Source organism: Pyrus communis, chromosome 16 (assembly GCF_963583255.1).
Source record: "Pyrus communis chromosome 16, drPyrComm1.1, whole genome shotgun sequence".
NCBI classification, from domain to species: domain Eukaryota; kingdom Viridiplantae; phylum Streptophyta; class Magnoliopsida; order Rosales; family Rosaceae; genus Pyrus; species Pyrus communis.
Genome location: NC_084818.1, coordinates 22,431,850 through 22,457,326, shown reverse-complemented (window position 1 = coordinate 22,457,326; position 25,477 = coordinate 22,431,850). Strand labels below are relative to the sequence as shown.

Below are 25,477 nucleotides of genomic sequence, written 5' to 3'. Positions count from 1 at the left end.
TTAAAAGCCGGATTTTCCTGCATAAAGTTCGTCAACGCTCTTCAGACGCAATCTCAGCTTTTCAGATAATGCGTGCAACTTTGTCAAAGATCTCTGACAAAGTTGAAAACGCGTGAAGGTCATTATCCCAACCACCACACTTTTGCTGACAAGTGTGGGTGACAAAGCCGCACCCGCACTACTACTTGCCATCAAAATCCCTATATATGTCAACATTCATGGCAAGGCATACATCCAAAAACGCATGACTCTTCTTCTCGGCCGAGAATGTAGCTACAACCAAACCTTTCAATATGCTCAGTTTTCTTCTTCCCTTGAGAGCACCTATTCAACCAAGTCTTCAAGAGCAAACATATCCCATATCATTAGGGTTGAAAGCAAGAGTATCTCATAGCATGCCTTTCCCCCGTCTTTTCCTTTGTTCTTGTTCTTCCCTGAAAGACAAAGAGAGAGAGAGAGATCAGTCGGCACTTGGAATCAAGCTTCCCATTTAGAGCCGACTGCCTGGAATCCCTTCCCTAATTGCTTATCCAGCTCTGCTCTCAAGTACTCATCTTCAACCATTGATGTACCCCCCAAAAAAAATACCAGATGCCTGGAGTACAGATGAGGCAGGAGGAAACGGTAGATCGAAGCATGTGGAGACAAGCGCAAGAAATATATGTGCTGATTCATACGCTGCTTCTTCAAAAGCAAAAGTATCTCATATCATCAAGGGCGAAAGCAAAGGTATCTCATATCATGCTTTTGCCCTGTCTTTTCCTTTGCCCTTGCTCTTGCCTCCAAGACAAGGAGAAAGAAAGCAATCAGTCGGAACCCAAAATCAAACTTCCGATCTGGAACTGATTGCCCAGAACCTTTGCCTGATTGCTTACCTAGCTTTGCTCTCGAGTACTCATCTATAATTGTTGGTGAGTCTCGAATTCCCTCAGCGCATACTCCAGGACAGGTGACGGAGTGTCGGCTCTTTACACTGAAGCTGCCAAGCATAGATGAATTACTGAGAAATGATGCCCTGAAAGACCATTTAAAGGCAAAGGGTTGCGCACCACCTCGGGCTATGTAAAAGAAACAAGCAGAGAATAATGCGGTACAAGGAGCTGGAACAAATTGCTGGAGCGCGACGCCTTCCCCTGCAGAACCATCCAGACAGAGGAGTTTAAGTCAAATCCAAGCTCGACATCATTGTTCTAATCAAAGAGCTCAAGAAGCCTCAACAACCCTCCGCTGGCGTCGTCGCCAAAGAGCAAAGCCTCGCCGCGCGACGCTGTTAAATCATCAACACTTCTTCAAAAAGCAAAAGTATCTCATATCATGCTTTCTCCATGTCCTTTCCTTTGTCCTTGTTCTTACTCGCAGGGCAAAGAGAAAGAGAGCAATCAGCCGGCACTTGGAATCAATCTTCCGATCTGGAACCGATTGCCTGGAATCTATTCCCTGGTTGCTTACCTAGCGTTGCTCTCGAGTAGTCATCTTCAACGATTGATACACTTCCAGAGAAGGGACCACATCTGCCTGGAGAACAGCTAAGACGAGTGACAATGAAACATCAATCTTGTGGATCGTTAGGAAACGCAACAACTACATATGCTGAGTCATCCTCTAACCCTCTTCAATATGAATTGGAAAGATTGAACAAAGAAACAGGTCATCACCTCCACCTCGTGCTTGCCTGCCATGTGTCTGAATCCTGAAACCGCTCATGGTCCTATCTTCACTCAAGATCAAGCCTCGACGGCCCTTGAAGAAATCACAAGTCCAATTCAAAATCAAGTGTTCACCACCCTTGAATCAAATTCAACTCCAGATAAAAGGATTAAGTTCAAACCTTCGGAGGAGACCAAAAGAATCCTCCAGCCCAGTTCAAGATTAAGCCTGTGGAAAATCAACGATTGGAGGAAACCAGAAAATCTTCCAGTCGAATTCAAGTTCAAGCCCCGATGGCCCTTGAAGAAATTTCCAGCCCAATTCAAGATCAAGCCTCGACGGCCCTTGGGTTGACATCTACATTAAGGGACTTCAAAACGCATCTTCTACACGTGACAAGCACATGTATACGACGCGCCTTGAAGTGGGGGCATTTGTAGACATTGAAATTTCAGTGTAATAAATGTTAACCAATGTATTAAAATTACAACATTTATTTATTTCACCTACATCACACACTCATTTCACCTACAACTTCCACTTACTTCACCAACCTCACACACTTACTTCACCAACCTCACACACTTATTTCACCTACATCACACACTCATTTCACCTACAACTTCCACTTACTTCACCAACCTCACACACTTATTTCACCTACATCACACACTTATTTCACCTACAACTTCCACTTACTTCACCAACCTCACACACTTATTTCACGTACATCACACACTCATTTCACCTACAACTTCCACTTACTTCACCAACCTCACACACTTATTTCACCTACATCACACACTCATTTCACCTACAACTCCATTTACTTCACCTACAACATCCACTCATTTCACCAAAAAAATGGATGGTAGTGATTCACTCTCAAAAGCCTATAAATAGGCTTCTCCATCAAGAGAAAGGGGGAACACACCAAAACCTTGAAGCCTTGAAGCTCTAAAGCTCTCAAGAAAATCCCGAAGGATCAAGAAAGCAATCTTCGTTCTTCGTCAAATCCTCCTTCAAGATCAAGCCCCAACGGCCCTTGAAGAACTCCCACCAGCTCAAGATCAAGCCCCGACGGCCCCTTGAAGAAAGTGTTCATGATTCATCATCCGTTCATCCTAAGATCAAGCCCCAACGGCCCTTTGGATCAACGACCTCAACAAACTCATACACCCATTCTTCAAGATCAAGCCCAACGCCCCTTGAAGATCCATTCATCAACTGTTCATCCCTAGATCAAGCCCCGACGGCCCTTTGGATCAACAACTCATCCACAAATCGACACCCTACGAAGATAGAATCAGAGGATCAAATTACAAAGAGATTGTAACCCTAAAAATCATTAATACAGAAATATTATTTTTGTACACGTATTCTTGTTTCTTGTTTCAGGAATTTTTCGTGTTTACAGCAAGTTTATTTAATTTTCTAGCAAAATTGATAAAGAAATAGCAAAGGCCGAAGGAGTTCAAGCAAAGCAAAAAGCAACAAGGAAAACAAAGAAAATTGTAAAGGCTACCTAGAAGACCACTCTTCACCACTTTTCGGTCATCACACCTTTAGTAGCCGCCACATTTTCAGTAGCGACATCATCCAGCGCTTCACCCCCGGCTGCCTCAGCCTGGGCACCAACTTCTCTGACTACTTCACCAATGGAAACCTTAAAAGTAAAGGCAAGCAAGCCTTTCGGAGAAATAAAGAAGGTCTTAAAGTCTTTCCCAACAAATTCAAAGCCAGATGGCCTACCAAAGAAATGATCTACATAACCCAGCTTGTAGAAATCGGCCTGACTCTGAACAAGCGAAGCCTCGAGCCCAGCCTCGTGTCCTTCAGCTGCTCGTTCTCCTCGAGCAGACCAACGCGGACACGCTGCAACTCATCCACTTCTTCCAAACTTTCGTTGATCTTCAGTGCACCTTGGAGTTCTAAACACTTGAGGTTTAAGCCTATTGACGATCTTCTTAAAGTGGTTCACTTGATTATAAGCAACAATCAGCTCTTCATCCTTTGCATAAGCAACATAATGAAGCTCAAAAATGGCAAGCTCAAGATCTTGAATCTGAGGTATGTAACAGCCAATCTCATTCTCTGCACTTTCATACTTAACTTGGATTGCGTCAAGCCTAGTCTTTAAGTCAAAAATCTCTTGGTGAGTGGCCTCAAGCTGCAGAGAAGTGGGGGCAGAGATATTGGACCCCTTTAAAGCGACGAGCTATGATAGGAGCATATTTAGGCGACTTAGCTAGCTTATTCTTGTGCATTTGTGCTATTATTTCTTAGTTACTGTCGTATTTCAACTCATTTTCGTGTGTTTGCAGGTCCAAAGGGTTAAAGTACCAAGAAGGTGCATTTTGGAGCAGTTTTAGGCACTATGTGGATAGCTTGCATATGGGCCAACATGAATGGACGAATTTGGAGTTCAAGAGGCTAAAAATATAATGAGAAGATGAAGGAACTAAACTCAAGACAAAGTGGATAAGGAATTAGCTCAAAAGAGGAAACCTTAAAAGACGCACGGGAAAAAGGAAAAAAAAAAAGAGAAAGAAAAAAAATGTGAAAAAGAAGAAAAAGAAGAAGAAAAGAAAGAAAAGGAGTTAAAAATAAGTGAGAACGAACTCACAAGTGTTGGTTGTTGAAGAAAGGGTCCAAAAAGTTGAATATTGCCCTAAGTTGTGTGACTTCCCCTTGCGTGTTCAAAGTTGATTTCTGCATTCTAAAGTGAATTCTAAGTGCCTACTTCATTACTTTGCCCACTATTGCTTTAAGCACATTTGTTTATCCTTTACCTTTCATTGTTAGCCAATACCTTAGCCCTGTTACAACCCTTATACTTCTATCTTGATTGTTATGTGTTTCAATAGGTGGAGTTTAAAATTGGTTTAAGCATATGGTATCCCTGGTTCTCGCGTCTAAGTAGTAGTATTCCATTCATGAGTTCATATACATGTCATTGCCATAATTCCAGAAAATGCTTTCCTTGTTATAACATATGTGAGTGGCTAAGGGAATGCAATTACTAACTTCTATGGCGCAGGGAATGCAAAATAGGGACAAAAGGGTTGATGAATTAGAGAAGCAAGTAGGGTAGATTGCAGAGTTCAAGGGCCAAAGAGCAAGGCAAGTTGCCTAGTTCAACCGTTGTCAACCCAAAAGGAGGATTCGAATCTGCCAAAGCAATCATGTTGCGAAGTGGAAAACAAGTTGGAACGGCCTCACAACCTTCTAAATCAGCCCCAACGGAGGACGAAAAGTTGAAATTTGAGGAGGAAAAGCAAGAGCAAGCCACGGCAAGGGTAACACCACCCATGCCGCAGCCACCCAAACAACCCCATTCGACTTCCAAGGGTAAGGAGGTTCCAAATTCGATTATTTCTAATGTTATTCCTCCAAATGTACCATTTCCTCATAGATTCATGCAAACGAAGAAGGAGGAGGCTGAGAAGGACATTTTGGAGACATTTAGAAAAGTACAAGTCAATATACCACTTTTGGATGCAATTAAGCAAGTTCCAAGGTATGCTAAGTTTTTAAAAGAACTTTGCACTACTAGGAAGAGAATTTCGAACAAAGAGGTTGTAAAGGTACATGAAAATGTCTCAGCCATCTTGCAATGTAAATTGCCCCCTAAATGCAAAGATCCGGGTAGTTTTACAATTCCTTGTGTTATTGGCAATAATCGTTTTGAACATGCCATGCTAGACTTAGGTGCATCTATTAATGTTATGCCTTACTCAATTTATGCATCTATGAACCTAGGTCAGTTAAAAAATGATGGTGTGATTATTCAATTGAGCGATAGATCTAATGCCTATCTAAAGGGTGTTTTGGAAGATGTTTTAGTGCAGGTCAATCATTTAATCTTTCTGGCTGATTTTTATGTGCTTGAAATGGAAGACTCGGTTCATTCTCCACCCTTGCCACTCCTACTTGGAAGACCATTCATGAAAACAACTCAAACAAAGATTGATGTGGCCAAGGGAGTATTAACAATGGAGTTTGGTGGTGATATAATTAAATTCAATGTTTATGACTCTATTAAGAATCCTAATGATGTTCGTTCTTGTTTTGCCATTGATGCGCATAAGGATATAGGGCAGGAACAATCCACACCTATCAAGAATGATGCATCAAGAACCACCATTGAAGAGGGAATTGGAGTGGTTGCCCTAAAACCACCCAATCTAGCCGAGAGTAGCCATAGTGACATTGTTGATAGGGCTGCCACTTTTGAGCTTCCATCACAATATGTTTGTAAGTCTCCAATCTCAATTCCAATTCCCATTTCAACTAATAGGTTGTTACCTTCTTTGGTATAGGTACCCAATCGATTTCAAGGTGGTGGGAGCATTTACATGGACTTTAGGAACCAAAACACCATAATCAGGGAGGATCACTATCCCCTTCCATTCATAGAGCCATACTATGAGAATTTCAAGGAACATGTTGTGGATGATGTACCCCTCCATGCCGTGGGCTCCAATGAAGCCTAAAAGGAGGTATCGTCCGGCTGGAAGACGGTAAAGCAAGCGCTTCTTGGGAGGCAACCCATGCATTCGACAAGGAGAAGATGGAACTTCCACTCCAAACCCAGATTTGCGTTTCTAAACCCTTCTCTTTGCTGCCTTATTTTAGTATGCTTAGTTGTTTGTTATTTGTTTGCTTTTGTGTGAGTCTTTATGTGAAACATTGAGGACAATGTTTGATTTAAGTGTGGGGGGGTAAACAAGTGTTTTTATGCAAAATTCGTGGGATTCTATCACCTATCACTTCTAATGTTGTTTCTCACTGTTTTTAAGTGTTTTAGTGCATTTTGAGCTGTTTTAGTGTGTTTTGAAGTAAAAATCCGAAAATTTGAAAAAAAATGGAAAAAAGTGTTTTGAAAAAGCCAAAAAGAGTTGTTTTTGTGTGTTTGTTTGTGTCTTAGGGTACCTTCCAACACAATGATGAGGATTTGGTTTTTAATGCATGACTGTTAAAGAGAGTTACAAACAATGATAGAAGTTTGATTTGCTCTTTGGTTTATGCTTGGTTGTAGTTATAGTTTACGAATTCACATGTAATCACAAAGGATAAAATCAGTTTTTGTAACATGCTTGAAGGAAAGAACTCAAACAAACGCTACATCCCTGAGAGAATTGAGCCTAAATGGTTATTTGGAGAGTTATTAATCTGTGCATTCTTGTTTTCTAAAGTCGTTGCATGATCTCATTATTCTTGGCTTGGTTGCTACTTAGAATGCGTTTCATCACTATAGTTCCAAATACTAGAACTCATACCCATTTTATTCGAAGCATGAAATTGATTAGCATAACAAATAACAAGATGAAGTTGTTTAGTAGTCACCACCATACCCAAATAGCCGAATCCACCCTTGTCATTTGTATTGTAGGATTAGCCCCTTTGAGCCTTATTTAGCCTATTTTCTTTGTTAACCACATCACCCTTACCTAGCCTAGAATAGGACTTCCCATACCCTTGTTCTTGAAGTATAGTGGAGCATGACTTAGAAGGAATTCTTTTTGAGTGACATTCTTGCAGAAAACAACTGTGGGGGAAGGGATTTTTTGTGTGTATGTGTGTGCCAAAGTCTTAAAAGAGGCACGGGAAAAAAAAAAAAAAAAAAAAAAAAGAGAAAGAAAAAAAAATGTGAAAAAGAAGAAAAAAACGAACTCACAAGTGTTGGTTGTTGAAGAAAGGGTCCAAAAAGTTGAATATGACCCTAAGTTGTGTGACTTCCCCTTGCGTGTTCAAAGTTGATTTCTGCATTCTAAAGTGAATTCTAAGTGCCTACTTCATTACTTTGCCCACTATTGCTTTAAGCACGTTTGTTTATCCTTTACCTTTCGTTGTTAGCCAATACCTTAGCCCCATTACAACCCTTAGACTTATATCTTGATTGTTATGTGTTTCAATAGGTGGAGTTTAAAATTGGTTTGAGCATATGGTATCCCTGGTTCTCGCGTCTAATGATGTGGTAAAAGATAACACTCACATTAAACCCTCTTTTTGACAATTGTAGTATAGATATAAGTAGGGATCGTTCTAGGCTGGGGATTAGGAGGGATTGCTAATCTAATGAAAATTGACTTAAAGATGTGAAAATAGGCTTTAAAACACTTTAAATAAACTCAAAAGACTCAAAACAAACTTTAAAGACTCAAAACAACTCAAAACAACCAAACAGACTCAATTTAGACTCTAGGACTCAATTTGGACGAAAATACAATTAGTTTTGACTCAAAAGACTCAAAAGGACTCTTTTGGACAGATTTGGAACAAGTAAGAAAAGGGGTTTTGATTTTGGACGAATTTAAAAGAAACCAAGTAACTTAAAACTTTAAAACAGATTTTGGACGAATTTAAGAAAAACCAATGGATGATGGGATAGCCAAGGGATACTTCTCCACACATGATACATTCAAACATAAATTGATTTCCAGTTGCTTTTCCGATAAACCATGAACCACAACACCCCAGATTAACCGTGACATCACTAATTAACCCTCAGATTTCCCTTAAGTTAGTGGATTGGATGACATCATACGACAACCCAAAGCATTCTTCAAAAGTTCCCTACATGACATCATAATAGAGATACGGTCAAAGATCATTACGTTCAATAGAAATCATAAGTATTGACAAAGCACTTGTAACTATGACATCATGATACTCATGCTAGGAATTTACTTAACATGATTGTGAAAACAACCTTAACTACTTGTGTATATAAGTTTGTGACGATTATGTGAAACACCCTTATATTCTAGCACCAAATTCAAGCATGCAAATTAAGTAGGCCTCCCTAATCAACATACAAGAATAAGTTATCCATCAAACGATTAAGTAAATTGCATTCATAATTTATGAAATCACAACTGGAATCTATCAACTCATATTATAAATGCAATCATGGTTTCAAAGCATCCCTAGGCTAAAACGAGTTTAGCCTCTCATGTTCATAACAAAACTAAGGAAAATAGAATTAAACATTGAAAATAAAAGATAGATTACACCTAAAAACATTCCAACACTCCAACTCGAATGCACAAACGCCCAAGGCTTCGTCTTCCTTGTCCTCTTCCTTGCTAAGTCACGGCACAAGGTCTAGGGTGGTTTTATGGATGATTTTCTGGGTTTTGGATGGATTTAGGCAGGTGTGGTGGTGCGGCAAGGGTTGATGGTGGTGTACGGAGGTTGGGATGAAGGTTTGGAAGTAGGGGAATGATGGAAAGTTGGTTGTAAGGTTGCGGCAAAGGATGGATTTCTGAATGAATGAATGAATGTTGTGTGGAAAGGTGGTCATTAAATGGTGCGGCATAGGGCTGTTTATATAGGCTAATTTGGCACACTTAGTGAAGGATAAGGATTGCACAATCCCATTGAAAAAGGGTTAATTCAAGGCAGAAACCAAAGGGGATTGGGATAGGTAGTGCATGGCATGGATTTAGGGAATTCTAGAAGGTTAGGTGCGGCACACATGTAGGGAGAGGATAACGTGTTCTAGTGATAGGAGCATATTTAAGTGATTTAGTTAGCTTGTTTTCTTACATTTATGTTGTTAGTTCTTAGTTATTTTAGTATTTTAAGCTATTTTCGTATGGTTGTAGGTCCAAATGGTTAAAGTGGCAAGAAAGTGCATTTTGGAGCAGTTTTGGGCATTAAATGGATTGCACATGCTTGGAGCAATGTGGATGGACGAAATTGAAGTCCAAAGGAGTCTAAGAATCTGCTAAGAAGATGGAAGAAATTAATTCAAGACTTGGAAGAAAAGGAATCAACTACAAAGAAGGAAACATGAGTCAAACTTCCTTATTTTGACTTAACTTTCCTAATCTCTTCCTACCTAAGTTCCAGCAACTTTGAAGGGTTCCTAATTAATTTAGGACACTTAAATATATGTCTAGAAAACTTAGTCATACTTCCTAATCCATGCCGCACCTATCTTTTCTAGATTTCCCTTTTTATTGCAGCAAATCACATTCCCATTCTCTAAAACATTATTGCCGCAACTTTCCCTTTCCCTTTTCCCAATTCCTTGCTGCATATTTTGTTTCCCTTTTTCCTCTTAGAATTCTGATTTGTTACCCTTTTTCCTTGAGGATTTGGAGCTAAAAACCTTCCCAAATTGATTACTTATTGCCCTAACCTTTCTTCCTCTATATATACATAATCTGCCGCACTTATGGGAGATTCTAGACAGCCATACACATCCATACGAATTTTCTCTCATTCTCTCCATTCATTCAGCCATCATCCACCCTCTACCACCATCCAACCTATCCATCCATCACCATAATTCATACCCAAACACCCTTGTGCCGCAACAAAGAAGGAGAAAGAAGAGAGGAGAAGCCTTGGATGTTTTGGCCATTCAAGCTTGGATTGTTGGAGCGTTTCTAGGTGTATTCAATCTTTGTTTTCAATGTTTAATTTATATTCTCTTTGTTTTGTTGTAAACATGAGGAACTAAACTTGTTTTAGCTAGGGGAAACTTTGAAACCATGATTATATTTGCAATATGAATTGATTAATTCTAGTTGTGATTTCATAAATTGTGAATGCAATTTACTTAACCGTTTGATGGATAACTTATTCTTGTTTGTTGATTAAGGGTGCACACTTAGTTTGCATGCATGAATTTGGGGCTAGAATATAAGGGAGTTTCACTTAATCGTTACAAACTTATATTCACAAGTAGTTAAGGTTGTTTTCACAATCATGTTAAGTAAATTCCTAGCATGAGTATCATGATGTCATAGTTACAAGTGCTTTGTCAATACTTATGATTTTCATAGAACGTAATGATCTTTGATTGTATCTCTATTATGATGTCATGTAAGGGACTTTTGAAGAATGCTTTGGGTTGTCGTATGATGTCATCCAATCCAATAACTTAAGGAAAATCTGAGGGTTAATTAGTGATGTCACGGTTAATCTGGGGTGTTGAGGTTCATGGTTTATTGAAAAGCAACTGGAAATCAATTTGTATGCAAGTGTGTCATGTGTGGAGAAGGACCCTCTAGCTAGCTAATCACCCATCCATATTCCCCAAATTCGTTCATAACTTTGTCTAGTTTAGTTTCTGTTTTGTTTTAATTCAAATTCGTCAAAACCAAAACCCCCCCTTTGTTTTAAGTGTCAATTAGGTTAGAATCTGTCCTAATTAGTGTTTTTGAGTATTTTGAGTCAAAACCAAACCTATTTTCGTCCAAAGTAAGTCCTAGAGTCTAGTTTGAGTCTTTTTCATTGTTTTGTGTTGTTTTGAGTCTTTTGAGTTTGTTTTGAGTCATATAAGTTTAGTTAAGAGTCTTTGAGTTTCTTTAAGTGTTTTTAAGCATATTTTTGTATCTTTGAGTCAGTTTTCATTAGATTAGCAATCCCTCCTAATCCCTGGCCTAGAACGATCCCTACTTATATCTATACTACAATTGTCAAAAAGAGGGTTTAATTTGAGTGCTATTATATATCACATCATCTAGAAGGAGTGTTTAGGGAAGATTCCTAAACCTAAAGGGACAAGAACATGTGGTATAAGTGTAGGAGAAGGATTGCAATTCCTAAACCTACAAGGAATGGTGTTCATGCGGCATACACTTGGATAAGGCTTCTAGAAACTGAAATAGGTGTTCAACTATGTAATTAATCCCCTCTAATTAGCTAGGTTTAAGTCCTAACCTGATTTGGATAGGATAGGATAAGATAATGTTAGAGTTAGGAAAGGATAAGGTTGGATAGGAGAAGATAAGGTTGGATAAGGTTCCTTGTTTCTTGCTATTTCCTTATCTTCTTTGCTTTAGGACTTCATCCACCAGATTTGTAGCCTTTCCTAGTCCTTCTTGACTTCAATTTCGTCCATCCTCTTTACTCCATGGTTAAGCTATCCAATCCATGCCCAAAAATGCTCCAAATAGCCTCAAAATGCACTTTCTTGCTCCTTTTGCCATTAGGACCTAAAAACATACGAAAATAACTTAAAAGACTGAAATACATAGTAATTAACTCACTAAATGCAAGGAAACAACATAACTAAGTAGCATAAATATGCTCCTATCATCTAAGTAGTAGCATTCCATTCATGAGATCATATACATGTCATTGTCATAATTCCAGAAAATGCTTTCCTTGTTATAACATATGTGAGTGGCTCGTCTACATGTGTACATCAATCTTCTCACATATACCTAGTGTAGGGAGTGTAGTCAGAAAATCTGAGTGAAAATAAAGAGTATATCTAGTGAGGAATTGAGGGAATTCTCTAAGGCATGTTACTACATTCAAAATGTTGTTTTAATTGATGAAATGTGAGCTACTGAATGGTGACTATGATTAAGTATGCTCGAGGGTAAGGATTGCTTAAATCTATGTGAGTGGTGATCTTTGACATGTTATGTTTCATTGGAAATCCCTGAGGCAAACGTTGGAAGGTTTAGATTGTTTGTTTTGTTTCTTTTGTTTGTTCGTTTTGCTAGAGGACTAGCAAAAGATAAGTGTGGGGTTATTTGATAGGAGCATATTTAGGCGACTTAGCTAGCTTATTCTTTGACTAGGAATTTTTCTACTTTGATTAGGAATTTTTCTTTGACTAGGAATCCTTCTTTGATTAGAAATCCTACTTTGATTAGGAATCCTTCTTTGATTAGGAATCCTAACATCTTTAAGTCTTCAATTTCGTCCATTCCTTTTGCTCCAAGCATATGTTATCCATTCCAAGCCCAATTTTGCTCCAAAATGCTCCAAAATGCACCTTTTTGCTTCCTTAGCCATATGAACCTAAAAACACACGAAAATAGCTTAAACTACTAAAATAACTATGAACTAACAACATAAATGTACGAAAATAAGCCAACTAAGTCACCTAAATATGCTCCTATCAGGTACCCTCTTGGTCAAGGAGCATAGACTCAGCTGCCAAAATCGCCATTTTCTGCATCATAGTAAGCAGATCAGTCATTTTATATTCGGTCGTATGCTTCGCAAATGAACTTGGGCAAACAACCCCTCTAACGTGTTGATGTTTTCCTTCCTAGTGCTAAAACATGTTTAGTATAATGGCACAAGTAAGGGTGTCGAATCCACAGGGACTAATTGGACCTATATAATCACTTGTTTTGCAAGAACTCGTTACTAGAGAAATAAAACTAATCAATGTAGGCAGATTTGTAGTTGTAACTTGAAAGCATAATGAAATGAAGTAAACACAAATAAATGAATTAACAACTAATAGAATGGGATAATATCAATGGAGATGAAGCTAGGGATTCGATTTCACCATTGCTAAACCAAGTCCATGTTTGTTAAATTAGTTTATACTCAGTCATCTACCTATTTCTTGAGTTTGTTTCACTTGGATATGATCAACCATATGATGTGTGGATTTGATCAAATGTCTCTAATCATGAGCCTAATTGTGATATGCAACTTTGGTTCCTAATCAAGAATATGTAGTGCACAAGAAACTTTCACAAAACCAAAGGGAATACTCGGCAGGATGTTTGCAAAACATTCCCTTCATTCATTCCCATATCCACCAAGATTATGCATGATGTGTGCTTTAATCTTGGCTAAACAACCTGTGGTTAATTCAAATGATGATCAAGCATTAAAATCAACACACTAAGTCACAATTAAATCGGAGAATGAAACAAGAAATAGATAGATTAAATGAGAATTCTGAATTAACTACATGGCAATCTTGCAAGGCTACATCGAATCCCTAGAGAGAGATTAGTTACACTTCATGTTTACAAAAGGTTTGACATAAAAATATATAACATGAATGAACATAGAATTAAGGAGAAAGAACCCTTGAAGCAAAACTGATGTCGAAATCCCTTAAGAGTTGCCTTCGGTGTGGTGCTCCAAGTGTGTTGTAAAGGAAGGTGGAGCGGCTAAGGTTGAATGGTTTCTCCGATTGGGAGAGTGGATGGAATGAAGCCTAGAAGAAGTTGTGTAGAAATGGAAGGGGATTTGCGGCAAAGGGGAAGTGTTTGAGTTGTGAATGGAATTGAGATGTTGAATGGAAATATAAGGGAATGGGAGCTCACGGCAATGAGAGAAGATTGGATGTGTTTGTGGTGTCTTGTGTATGAAAGTATGAGATGATTCTTGAATGAATGAATGCAAGGGTATTTATAGGAGTAGTGGAGGGAACATATGGCTGTTTGTTTAAGCATGCATGTGCTGGAATGTGGTGGAAAATAGCTAGGAAAGCTGGAAAGCACAAGGATCCCACGGCAATGACAGTTTTTGATGTTGGATTTGCATGTGTATGCTGGAAATGGTGTGTGTATGCATGTGTTTGGGAAGCTTTCTTGCTCATTTTCTGGATGCAATGATGAAGAGTTTAATAATTAATGCATGTAGGTGGCTGAAATGATGAAGAATGAGTGGTGGAAATGAAAGGGAAAGCTAGAAAGACATGTGAAGATGCTGGAATTGTGAGTAGGCCACGGCAATGTGTTTTCAGGATGGTTCTTTGTGGTTGTGATGCATGTGATTGCATGTGTTGATTGCTAAGGTGTGTGATGATGAGTGTAAGTGGAATAAAGAATGAATGAAGGCATGTGAATTAGGTGGAATGCTCGAATGATGAAGGGGATACACGGCACAAGGTTTGGAATGTGGAGAAAGGGGTGTGAATGATTATGGGATGCTGGAAATCTGAAAAGGCACGGCAATGATGCTTGTTGTTGGTGAAAATGTGGCTGAATGGATGGATGGAATGGTGTGATTGAATGATTAAAGTGCATGTGTAATGAATTGGAGTGACAACTAGGTTATGAGGGGAATGCATGTGGCTGAAATTGCATGTGGAAAGGTAATGAATTATGCACGGCAATGATGTTGAGAAAGAATGTGTTGGCTGCATGGTTTGTGAATGAATGGGGTGTAAATTATGGTTGCTGCATGTTTAAATGATTAAATGTGCATGTGGGTTGAAATGTAAAGGGAATGCAAGGTGAATGAATAATGAATGCATGTGTTAATGAAGTTGCATTTGGAAGGGTTGGAAAGTGGAAGGGAAAGGCACGACAAAGAAGAATGTTTGGTGCTTGAAATGCATGTGAATGCATGTGAGTGCATGTGTGTGTAAATGGGTGAAAATGTGGGTTAAAGTGATGCATGGCTAGGAAATGTGAGTGAATGATGTGCATGTGTGTGAATGCATGTGGAATAAAGAAGAGTATGGAAGTGAATAAATCATAATATGGCTAGTTTAAAGGGCTAGGGTTTAAGTACATAGAATGGGCCTAAAATAGGTTGGTTTGCATGGCATAGAATGTTTGATTTGGGCTAGAGGTTTTCCATGGCTCAAATGATTTGTTTGATTGGGCTAGGCCCTTTGTTTTATGTCCCCAAAGAGCATACAAGGCTTCAATTTCGTCCATCCTCTTTGCTCCATGATTAAGCTATCCAATCCATGCCCAAAAGTGCCCCAAATAGCCTCAAAATGCACTTTCTTGCTCCCTAAGCCCTTAGAACCTGAAAACACACAAAAGAAGCATAAAGGACTAAAATACTAGAGAAACATAACGTAAATGCACGAGAACAAGTCATTTAAGTCGCATGAATATGCTCCTATCAAACTCCCCCACACTTATCTTTTGCTAGTCCTCGAGCAAAACAGAATAAAAACAAATAAACAAAACGACACTAAACACGTAAAACACAACCTAAACCTTCCAACAACCGTCTTAGGGATTTCCAATGTACATGACATGTTAAAAATCATCATTCTCACAGATTTTAGTCATCTTCACACTTAAGTACATTCTTAATCATAGTCACCATATACTAGTTCACAATTAAGCATTTAAAACCATGTTTTGAATGTAGTAACATGCCTTAGAGAATTTGCTCAATTCCTTACAAGATATGCACTCGATTTTCACTCAGAATTTCTAACTACACACCCTAATCTAGTCATATGTGAGAAGATTGATGTAACATGAAAACGAACACTCACATATATGTATCACAAAGAACGCAATTTCTGGAGTTAATAAGCATGTTTAGATATGATCTCATGAATGGAATGCTACTACTTAGACGCGAGAACCAGTGACACCATATGCTCATACCAAGTTCAAGCTCCACAAATTGAAATACACAACACTCAAGATAGAAGTCAAGGGTTGTAACGGGGCTTGGGGTATGTGGATAACAAAGAAGGGATATGGAAAACAAAGGTTCTTAAAGAAATAGTGAGCAAAGCATTTGAATCAACTTAGAATTCACTTTTGAATGAAAACTCAACTTTTGAACAAAAAGGGAGAATTTAGACAATTTACGTCCAGAATTGGTGTTTTGGAACCTTTCTTCAATCACTTATTCTTTCATTTTATTTTTTTTCAAGCTCTTTTTTCTTTCTTTCTTTCTTTTCTCTCTTTTTTTTTTTCTTTTCTTTTTCTTTTCTTTTGAATCTCAAAACATAAACACTTAAACATTCTCTCCCCCACACTTATTTTCTTTCATAATGTAACTCAAAAGGAATTCAATTAAGTCATGCTCACTATCTTTTAAGAACAATGGTGGGGATTGTCCTAAACTAGGCTAGGTGAGGAAAATGTGGGTAAACAAAGAATAAAGGCTAAACAAGGCTCAACGGGGTTAAAACTTACAACAAATACGAAGTATGGGAAGTAAGTTTATTTGGCTATGGTGGTGGTCACTACACAACTTCTTCTTGAATATGTGTTATGCAAATCAATAACATGCTTTGAATGAAATGGGCATGAGTTCTAGCATTTGGAACTATATGATGAAACGCCTTCTAAGTAGTAACCAAGCAAAGAATAATGAGATCATGCAACGACTTTAGAAAACAAGAAATCACAGATTATACTCTCCAAAGAACGTTATAGGCTCAAGTCTCTCAGGGTTGTAGCGTTTGTTTGAGTTCCTTCCTTCAAGCATGTTACAAAAACGAATTTTTTTTCTTTTATGATTGCATGTGAAGTCATACATTATAACCATAACCAAGCATATACCACGAGTAAATCAAACTTTTCTCTATGTTTATAACTCTTTCTAACCGTCATGCAATTATAAACCAAATCCTTATCATTGTGTTGGAAGGTACCCTAAGACACAAACACACAAAAACGACTCAAAACACTCTTTTTAGGCTTTTCAAAACATTTTCTTCAAATTTTTATGTGATTTTCGGAGTTAAAAAACAAAACACACTAAAACACTCTGAAACAATTTAAAAACACCTTAAAACAGCAAGGAACAACATTTGAAGTTATGGGTGATAAAATCCCACGAATTTGCATTAACAACATTAGTTACCCCCCCCACACTTAAATCAAACATTGTCCTCAATGTTTTAAGCATAGATTCACACAAAACATAAGTAAACACACAAAAAGCACTTTAAACATACTAAACATGGCAAAATGTAATTAACAAAGAGAAGAGTTTAGGGACGCAAATCTGGTTATGGAGTGTAAATTCCATCTTCTCTTTGTTGATTGCATTGAGGCTTGATCTTGATGATTCCACAGGCTTACTCTCGAACTGGTTGCCGCCCATCGTTGATTTTCCTTTGTGCTACTCTTGATCTGGGCAGCAGGATTCTTTTGGTCTCCCCCGAAGGTCTGAGCTTACTCCTTTGGTCTGTTTCTTTGTTCAATCTTTCCAATTCGTATTGAAAAGGGTTGGAGGATAACTCAGCCTAAGTTTGTCTCCACATGCTTCAATGTATCATTTTCACTTGCCTTACTCGCTCCCCTTTGCAGAAGTGGTCCCTTCTCTGGAAGTGTATCAACCGTTGAAGATGACTACTCGAGAGCAACGCTAGGTAAGCAATCAGGAATAGATTCCAGGCAGTTGGCTCCAGATCGGAAGACTGACTCCAAGTGCCGGCTGATTGCTTCTTTTACTTTGCCATGCGAGTAAGAACAAGGACAAAGAAAAAGACAGGGAAAGAGCATGATATGAGATACTTTTGCTTTTGACCTTGATGATATGAGATACCTTTGCTTTTGAAGAAGCGGTGAATGAATCAGCACACTTCAATCCGCCGTTTCCTCCTGGGTCATCTGTACTCCAGGCATCTGGTATCATCTTTGGGGAAGAAGAAAGAATTGAGTATTTCGAAAGGCTTTGCTGGGAGTGCGCCCTCAGAGGTGAGGGAGAGTTGGGCATTTTCTTCAGGTTTTCCTTGCCATAAAAGACGAAGGTCGACATATATAGAGATAATATCAAGTGGTGGTACTGTTCTTTTACCATTGTCGACAAATGTTTTGATCCCGCAAATCCGGCTTTTTGAAATAGCAGGCGCCTCTTCGATTTCTGAACGACGCCCCTTCGATTTCTGAGCAGGCGCCCCTTTGCTTTCTGAACGACACGTAGTAGTGCGGATGCGGCTCCTTTTGACAAAGCTGCACGCGTTTTCTGAAAAGCAGAGAAAGCGTCGCCGGACTTTGCGCCTGTCGGCTAAAGATGTGTAGTTGCGATGATGGCCTCCGCGTGTTTTCTGAAAAGAAGAAATCTTTTGACAAAGTTGAACACGTCTTCTGAAAAGCCGAGAAAGCGCCGCCAAAATTACGCCGGAAATTCCGGCTTTTTGAATTGGTGGACGCGTCGCCTTGGCTTTTTATGGAGGTATCGATCACCGCCAATAAACACACACTGAAGATTTCCCATTCTTGAAAATCGACTCCGGCCCTTTGAATTTTAACTCCATCCCTTCTCTTTGAACATTTTTTTGAAAAATGGCAAACCCATCGAACCTTAGCTTGGAATTGAGCCTTAGCAGTGATACGGGCGCGCCGCATCAAAGTAACGTATGGCGCCCTTCTTTCTTATCTTCTAACGGTCTTCTTACAGGTGAAGACTCCGTGATGCAGGACGCCACAACAGCTACAATAGTAGCTAGGAACCTCCTCACTCCAAAAGATAGGAGGCTGCTGTCAGGACGGTCCGATGAGTTGGCCGTTCAAGAGTCCCTCGCACTTAGTGTTCAGTGTGCGAGTTCTGTGTCCAACATGGGCCAACGCCTGCTTGCCCGCTCCCGTCAGGTGGAATCATTGATGGCAGAGGTGGAAAGTCTTAAGCAACAGATCCAGCAGCTTAAGTACGAGAATAGAAGTTTGCATGTGCTTGCAAATAACTATTCGTCGGGCATGAAGAGGAAGCTTGATGAGCTGCAAGAATCTGAGGGTCGAATTCACAGTGACCGTCAAAGGCTTGCGGCTTATCTCCAGAGGCACCTTTTTCCTGGGTCATCCAGCGCTTGGCCAAGTATTGAGGCCTGGAATGCTCTAGCTCCGATGCCTTCCGCTCCGATGGCTTCCGCTCCGATGCCTCCCGCTTCTATGCCTCCCGGTCCGACGGCTTCCACTCCGATGCCTCCCACTTCTATGCCTCGTAGTGGGACTTCACGTAAACAACCTTTGTGAAGCTCCATCTTTCTCCATGTTTAGTAGCTTTTTTTTTTTTTTTTTTTTTTTTTTAATCAAATCAAACGGCATGGAATTGATCTTTGACTGGAGGGTGATACTTGAAATGATCCGGTAATGGTTTAAATTCTAGAGTGGATGCCTGAATCATTAACAACATATTAGTATAAAAGAAAATTGAAATTCGGGGAGGCGGCTTACCTTTGTGCTCCGACATGAACTTACAAATAAACACCCCGTGTCATAAAACCCTTTTTCATAGCAACCTAATAGTTTGTCTACAAACATAGCCCTCATATACATTCGTATTAGTAAGCAAAAACACACTTAACCACAACTAACACAAGGCAAGTAGGCAAAAAATATGGAATGGTGACAACATAAACACAAAATGAGGAAAGAACACAAACCACACTAGGTTGCCTCCTAGTAAGCGCTTTATTTAATGTCTAGGCAAGACATGGTAGCTTGTTCACGGTGTTGTAAACTCAAGAAAATCTACAACTTGATAAACTTGCTCTTCCTCCACTTTCTCCAAATATGGTTTCAATCGCTGCCCATTGACTTTAAAAGAGGTGCCATTCTTCATGTTCTCTATCTCCACAGCTCCGTGGGGAAATGTTTGCAGCACCTTAAATGGTCCCATCCACCTAGACTTCAATTTACCTGGAAAAAGTCTCAAACGTGAGTCATACAACAGTACTTTCATACCTTGGTGAAACTCCTTCCGTAGGATGGCCTTGTCATGATAGAGCTTAGTCCGTTCCTTGTAGATTTTGGCATTCTCATATGCTTCATTTCTGAGTTCTTCCAACTCATTAAGTTGGAGCTTCCTTGCAATTCCCGCATCCTTGTAATCAAAGTTGAACTTCTTGATGGCCCAATATGCACGGTGTTCAAGCTCCATTGGCAAATGACAAGCTTTCCCAAACACAAGGCGATAAGGACTCATGCCAATGGGGGTCTTATATGCTGTTCTATATGCCCATAGTGCATCATTCAACCTCAGCGACCAATCCTTCCTTGTAGGGCTTACGGTCTTCATCAAAATGTTCTTGATCTCCCTATTGCTAATCTCCACTTGTCCTGAGGTTTGAGGATGGTACGGGGTTGCCACTTTGTGGTTGATGTTGTACTTCTTCATCAAGGATTCAAAGGGTTTGTTGCAGAAATGGCTGCCACCATCACTAATAATAGCTCTTGGGGTTCCAAACCTACAAAAAATCACATCTTTAAGAAAATTCAAAACAACCTTATGATCATTAGTTATTGTAGCAATGGCTTCAACCCATTTGGATACATAATCTACTGCCACTAATATGTATAAGTAACCAAAAGAGGATGGAAATGGTCCCATGAAATCGATTCCCCAAACATCAAAGAGCTCCACCACCAAACTGTTGTTCAATGGCATCTCATTTCTTCGGCTAATGTTCCCCATTTTCTGGCACCTATCACACTTAGAACAAAAATCAAAAGCATCTTTGAATAAATTAGGCCAAAAGAAACCAGATTGTAAAACCTTTAGAGATGTCTTTTTGGCACCAAAATGTCCTCCACATGCCAATGTATGGCTGAACGTTAGAATGCTTTGTTGCTCACTCTCTGGGACACACCTCCTAATGATTTGGTCAGGGCAATATTTAAACAAATATGGTTCGTCCCAAACGTAGTGCTTTACCATGGCAAGGAACTTCTTTCTTTCCTGAAAAGAAAGGTCATTTCTAATTATACCACAAGCAAGATAATTTACAAAATCAGCATACCATGGTTCTTTTTCTTGAATAACAAGGAGTTGTTCATCTGGAAATGATTCATTTAGAGGCAAAGGTTGTCCAACTCCATGGTTTTCATTGAGCCGTGACAAATGGTCAGCCACAACATTATCACTTCCCTTCTTATCTCGAATTTCCAAGTCAAACTCTTGTAGTAAGAGTATCCATCTAATTAAGCGTGGCTTAGCATCCTTTTTTGTCATCAAGTACCTAAGGGCTGCATGATCAGAAAACACAATAACTTTAGATCCAACAAGATATGACTGAAACTTCTCTACGGCAAAAACAATAGCAAGCAACTCCTTTTCAGTTGTGGAATAGTTAAGTTGAGCATCATTTAGAGTCCGGCTTGCATAGTAGATCACGTGTGGGAGCTTGTTCACCCTTTGCCCTAAAACTGCACCAATAGCATAGTCAGAGGCATCACACATTAATTCAAAAGGTAAAGACCAATCTGGTGCCATAATAATAGGGGCCGAGGTTAATTCATGTTTCAAAGTAGTGAATGCATCCATACAAGCTTTATCAAAATGAAATACAACATCTTTAGCTAACAGATTGCATAATGGACGAGTGATCATTAAAAAGTTCTTAATGAAACGACGATAAAAACCCGCATGTCCCAAAAAACTTCTTACTCCCTTCACGGTTGTGGGAGCTGCCATATTGGTGATGATGTCAATTTTGGCTTTGTCCACCTCCATTCCTTGGCTAGAGATTACATGCCCCAACACAATTCCTTGTTTCACCATAAATTGGCACTTTTCCCAATTGAGAACCAAATTTGTTTCCTAACATCTTTGAAGTACTAAATAGAGATGGTTAAGACATTCATCAAAAGAGGAACCAAACACTGAAAAGTCATCCATAAATACCTCAATGAATCTTTCTACCATGTCAGAAAAGATTGCCAACATGCATCTTTGGAATGTTGCTGGAGCATTGCAAAGTCCAAAAGGCATTCTCCTATATGCAAATGTGCCAAACGGGCAAGTAAAGGTAGTTTTCTCTTGATCCTCCGGAGCAATTGCAATTTGATTGTAACCTGAGTAATCATCAAGAAAACAATAGTGTGAGTAACCTGCCAATCTCTCAAGCATTTGATCTATAAAAGGCATAGGAAAGTAATCTTTTCTAGTGCTAGAATTCAACTTCCTGTAATCGGTGCAAACACGCCAACTAGCCGTGGGCTTTGTGGCTACAAGCTCTTTGTTTTCATTCTTCATCACCTTGATTCCCACCTTCTTAGGTACCACCTGAATAGCACTCACCCATTTGCTATCAGAAATGGGATATATGATTCCCACATCTAACAACTTCAACACTTCATTCCTCACAACTTCCTTCATGTGTGGATTGAGCCTTCTTTGTGGTTCCCGGGTTGACTTTGCTCCTTCTTCCAAAAGAATCCTATGCATGCACATGGTAGGGCTTATTCCCTTGATATCTGCAATAGACCAACCAATAACTGATTTGAACTATTTTAACACCCTAATTAGTTTATCTTCTTCATTTGGGGTGAGGTCAGAAGTTATGATAACTGGAAGAGTTTCAAATTCAGCTAGATATGCATACTTTAGATGTGGTGGAAGTGGTTTAAGTTCAAGTTTTGGTGCCTTAACAGTGGAAGGGGTTAAATGTGACCTCGATGGTTCTAAAGGCTCTAAAAGAGGTAAAATATTCAAAGGATACGGTGCCAATGCTTCCAAGGCAGCTACCTCTTCCATAAGTGCATCTTCTTCATCAAACTCATCTTGAGATTGACTCAAAACAGTTTGTAATGGTTCATTAGATTGTGCCTGCAAGAATTTAGAGAAAACAAGCGAATCAAGCACATCAATGGCATAACAATCAAGAGATGAAGAAGGATGTGAAAGAGACTCAAACACTTTGAATTGAACGGTCTCTCCTAGCACTGTCATAGTGAGGAGTTCATTTTGCACATCAATGATGGTCTTGGCCGTGGCCATAAACGGTCTCCCAAGCAAAATAGGTAACTCTCGGTCATGTATAGGTGCTTCCTCCATGTCCAACACTACAAAATCCGCAGGCAAGATTAGTTTATCAATTTGAACTAGAATATCCTCTACTATACCTCTTGGATATTTCACGGATCTGTCCGCAAGTTGTAATGAGATGGTGGTGGCCTTCAATTCCCCCAAACCTAGTTGAAGGTACACGAAATAAGGCATTAAGTTGATGCTAGCACCTAAGTCAAGCATCGCCTTCTCTACCTTCTTGTCCCCTATGGTGATGTTGATAGAAAAACTTCCTGGATCCTTGAGCTTTGGTGGAAGTTTTCTTTGCAACACGGCACTTACATTCTCGGACACCACTACCTTCTCATGTGGTCCATACTTCCTTTTGTAGTTGTTTAACTCTTTGAAGAACTTCCCATAAGCTGGCATGTTCCTAATGACATCAAGCAAAGGTAAGTTAACATTTACCTTACTTAGAATATCAAAAATCTCTTTAAATGACTTATCCTGCTTGCTCTTGGCAAGTCTTCCAGGGAATGGTATTGGTGGAGTGTAAGGTTTCTCGGCCTTGTGAAGATTTGGTGCTTCAAACGAGGGAGTAGCATGGCTTGGTTCCTCATTTGGTTTCTCATTTTCTCCTTGAGTAATCCCTGCATTCACATGATCAGATTCATTAGTAACTTCATTGCCAACTCTATTATTGATAACCTTACCATTTTTAAGCGTAGTGATTGCTTTGGCTTGCTCTTGGTTCCTTTGGAGTATCACGGGTTGGCTTGGAAACTTCCCAACCTCTCTTTGGTTCAAGGCATCTGCAATCTGCCCCAATTGTGTCTCCATTTTGGTTAGGGCTGCCGAATGTTGTTGGAGAGTGCTATTTGTGGAATGTTGGAATTGCAAGGTGTTTTGGGCTAACAACTTAACCGTATCCTCTAGAGTAGTGGCAGGTTTTGGTTGGAAATTTTGGAAATTGTTGCTCTTCCACGAAAGATTGGGATGGTCTCTCCAACTTGGGTTATAAGTATTGGAATACACATCATTCCTTGGCCTTTGATTGTAAGAATTCATGAGGTTCACTTGCTCTTGGACATATTCGGGATAAGCCTCCCTAGATGGACATTGATGAGTAGGATGGCTTGGTATGTTGCAAATGGCACACACTTCATTTGATTTTGGCACCATGTTGAGCACGGCTTCAAGCTTCCTTTCTAGGTTAGCTACCTGAAACAAAAGATCATGATTAGAGCTTGTTTCATAGACTCCAACTTTCTTACCCCTTAAATCTTTGTGTTGAGCATTAGACCCCAACATCTCATAAATGTTATATGACTCTTGGGCATTCTTTTTCTTCAATGCTCCACCTGCTGCATTATCAACAGTTGATTGACATGTTTGGGTTAGTCCATCATAGAAAATTTGCATTTGTAAGTGAAAAGGTAACCCATGGTGTGGACATTGCAGCAAAAGGCCTTTAAAGCGCTCCCAACACTCATTGAAAGGTTCTCCATCATCTTGTTTGAAGTTGAAGATTTGTCCCCTTAATGTGGCTGTCTTTTGAGTGGAAAAGAACTTTTCCAAAAACTTCTTAGCCACGGCATCCCATGTGGTGAGTGAACCAGGTACTAGAGTCATCAACCAACCTTTGGCCCTATCTTTCAAGGTGTAAGGGAACACTCTCATCCTCAGATTTGCTTCACTTACTCCCTGCAAAGGCAAACCACTCACAACATTGTAAAACTCTTTAATATGAGCTAAAGGGTCTTCATTAGGTAAGCCATAAAAAGAGGGAAACATATGGAAATGTGAAGATTTAAGATCATAGTTTCTAGCTTCTGTGGGCAGCAAGATGCATGAAGGTGAATTTGGTATGATTGGTTGAGCAAAGTCCTCCAAAGCTCGAAGCTCATCTAGGTTGCCCGCCATCTCTTCTTCTCTTTCCCAATTAAATTGCTCAGATTCCTTACTTGTTGAACTAGGTGAATTCCCTTCCTCTTCCTCACGGCTAATGGATGAACTTGATGGCACAAAGTTGTCCAAAGTGTGGCCCTTCAACCGTTCAATTCTTTGGCCTAACTCAACAAGTCTATTTGACATATACTACCTGAAACAAAGTAACACAAATTTGAATGAAAATCAAGAATCTACCTACAATGAAAAGAACAAAGTTTAACTAGCAAACAACAATGAAATGAACAAATTTTAAGTAGCAAACAAGTAATTACAAGGGACTGAAATCAGTCCCCGGCAACGGCGCCATTTTTGTTGATGTTTTCCTTCCTAGTGCTAAAACATGTTTAGTATAATGGCACAAGTAAGGGTGTCGAATCCACAGGGACTAATTGGACCTATATAATCACTTGTTTTGCAAGAACTCGTTACTAGAGAAATAAAACTAATCAATGTAGGCAGATTTGTAGTTGTAACTTGAAAGCATAATGAAATGAAGTAAACACAAATAAATGAATTAACAACTAATAAAATGGGATAATATCAATGGAGATGAAGCTAGGGATTCGATTTCACCATTGCTAAACCAAGTCCATGTTTGTTAAATCAGTTTATACTCAGTCATCTACCTATTTCTTGAGTTTGTTTCACTTGGATATGATCAACCATATGATGTGTGGATTTGATCAAATGTCTCTAATCATGAGCCTAATTG

At 39.3% G+C, this 25,477-nt stretch overlaps 1 protein-coding gene and 1 non-coding gene across 2 annotated transcripts; one reads left to right on the top strand and one right to left on the bottom strand.

The window, feature by feature from the left end:
• LOC137719945 (uncharacterized) lies at positions 1–23,301 on the bottom strand (the record flags this gene model as incomplete). The annotated part of the gene is made up of 9 exons (XM_068458923.1): positions 1–93; positions 233–324; positions 876–1,133; positions 3,211–3,313; positions 3,421–3,558; positions 3,629–3,817; positions 19,612–20,543; positions 20,664–20,757; positions 22,948–23,301. Coding segments are annotated over 9 exons (2,253 nt in total), but the record flags the coding sequence as incomplete, so codon positions are not given.
• Positions 23,302–24,253: 952 nt separating this feature from the next.
• On the top strand, positions 24,254–24,364 carry LOC137721609 (small nucleolar RNA R71). The gene has a single exon (XR_011066680.1). It is a non-coding gene; the product is annotated as a small nucleolar RNA R71 (small nucleolar RNA).
• Positions 24,365–25,477: the final 1,113 nt, after the last annotated feature.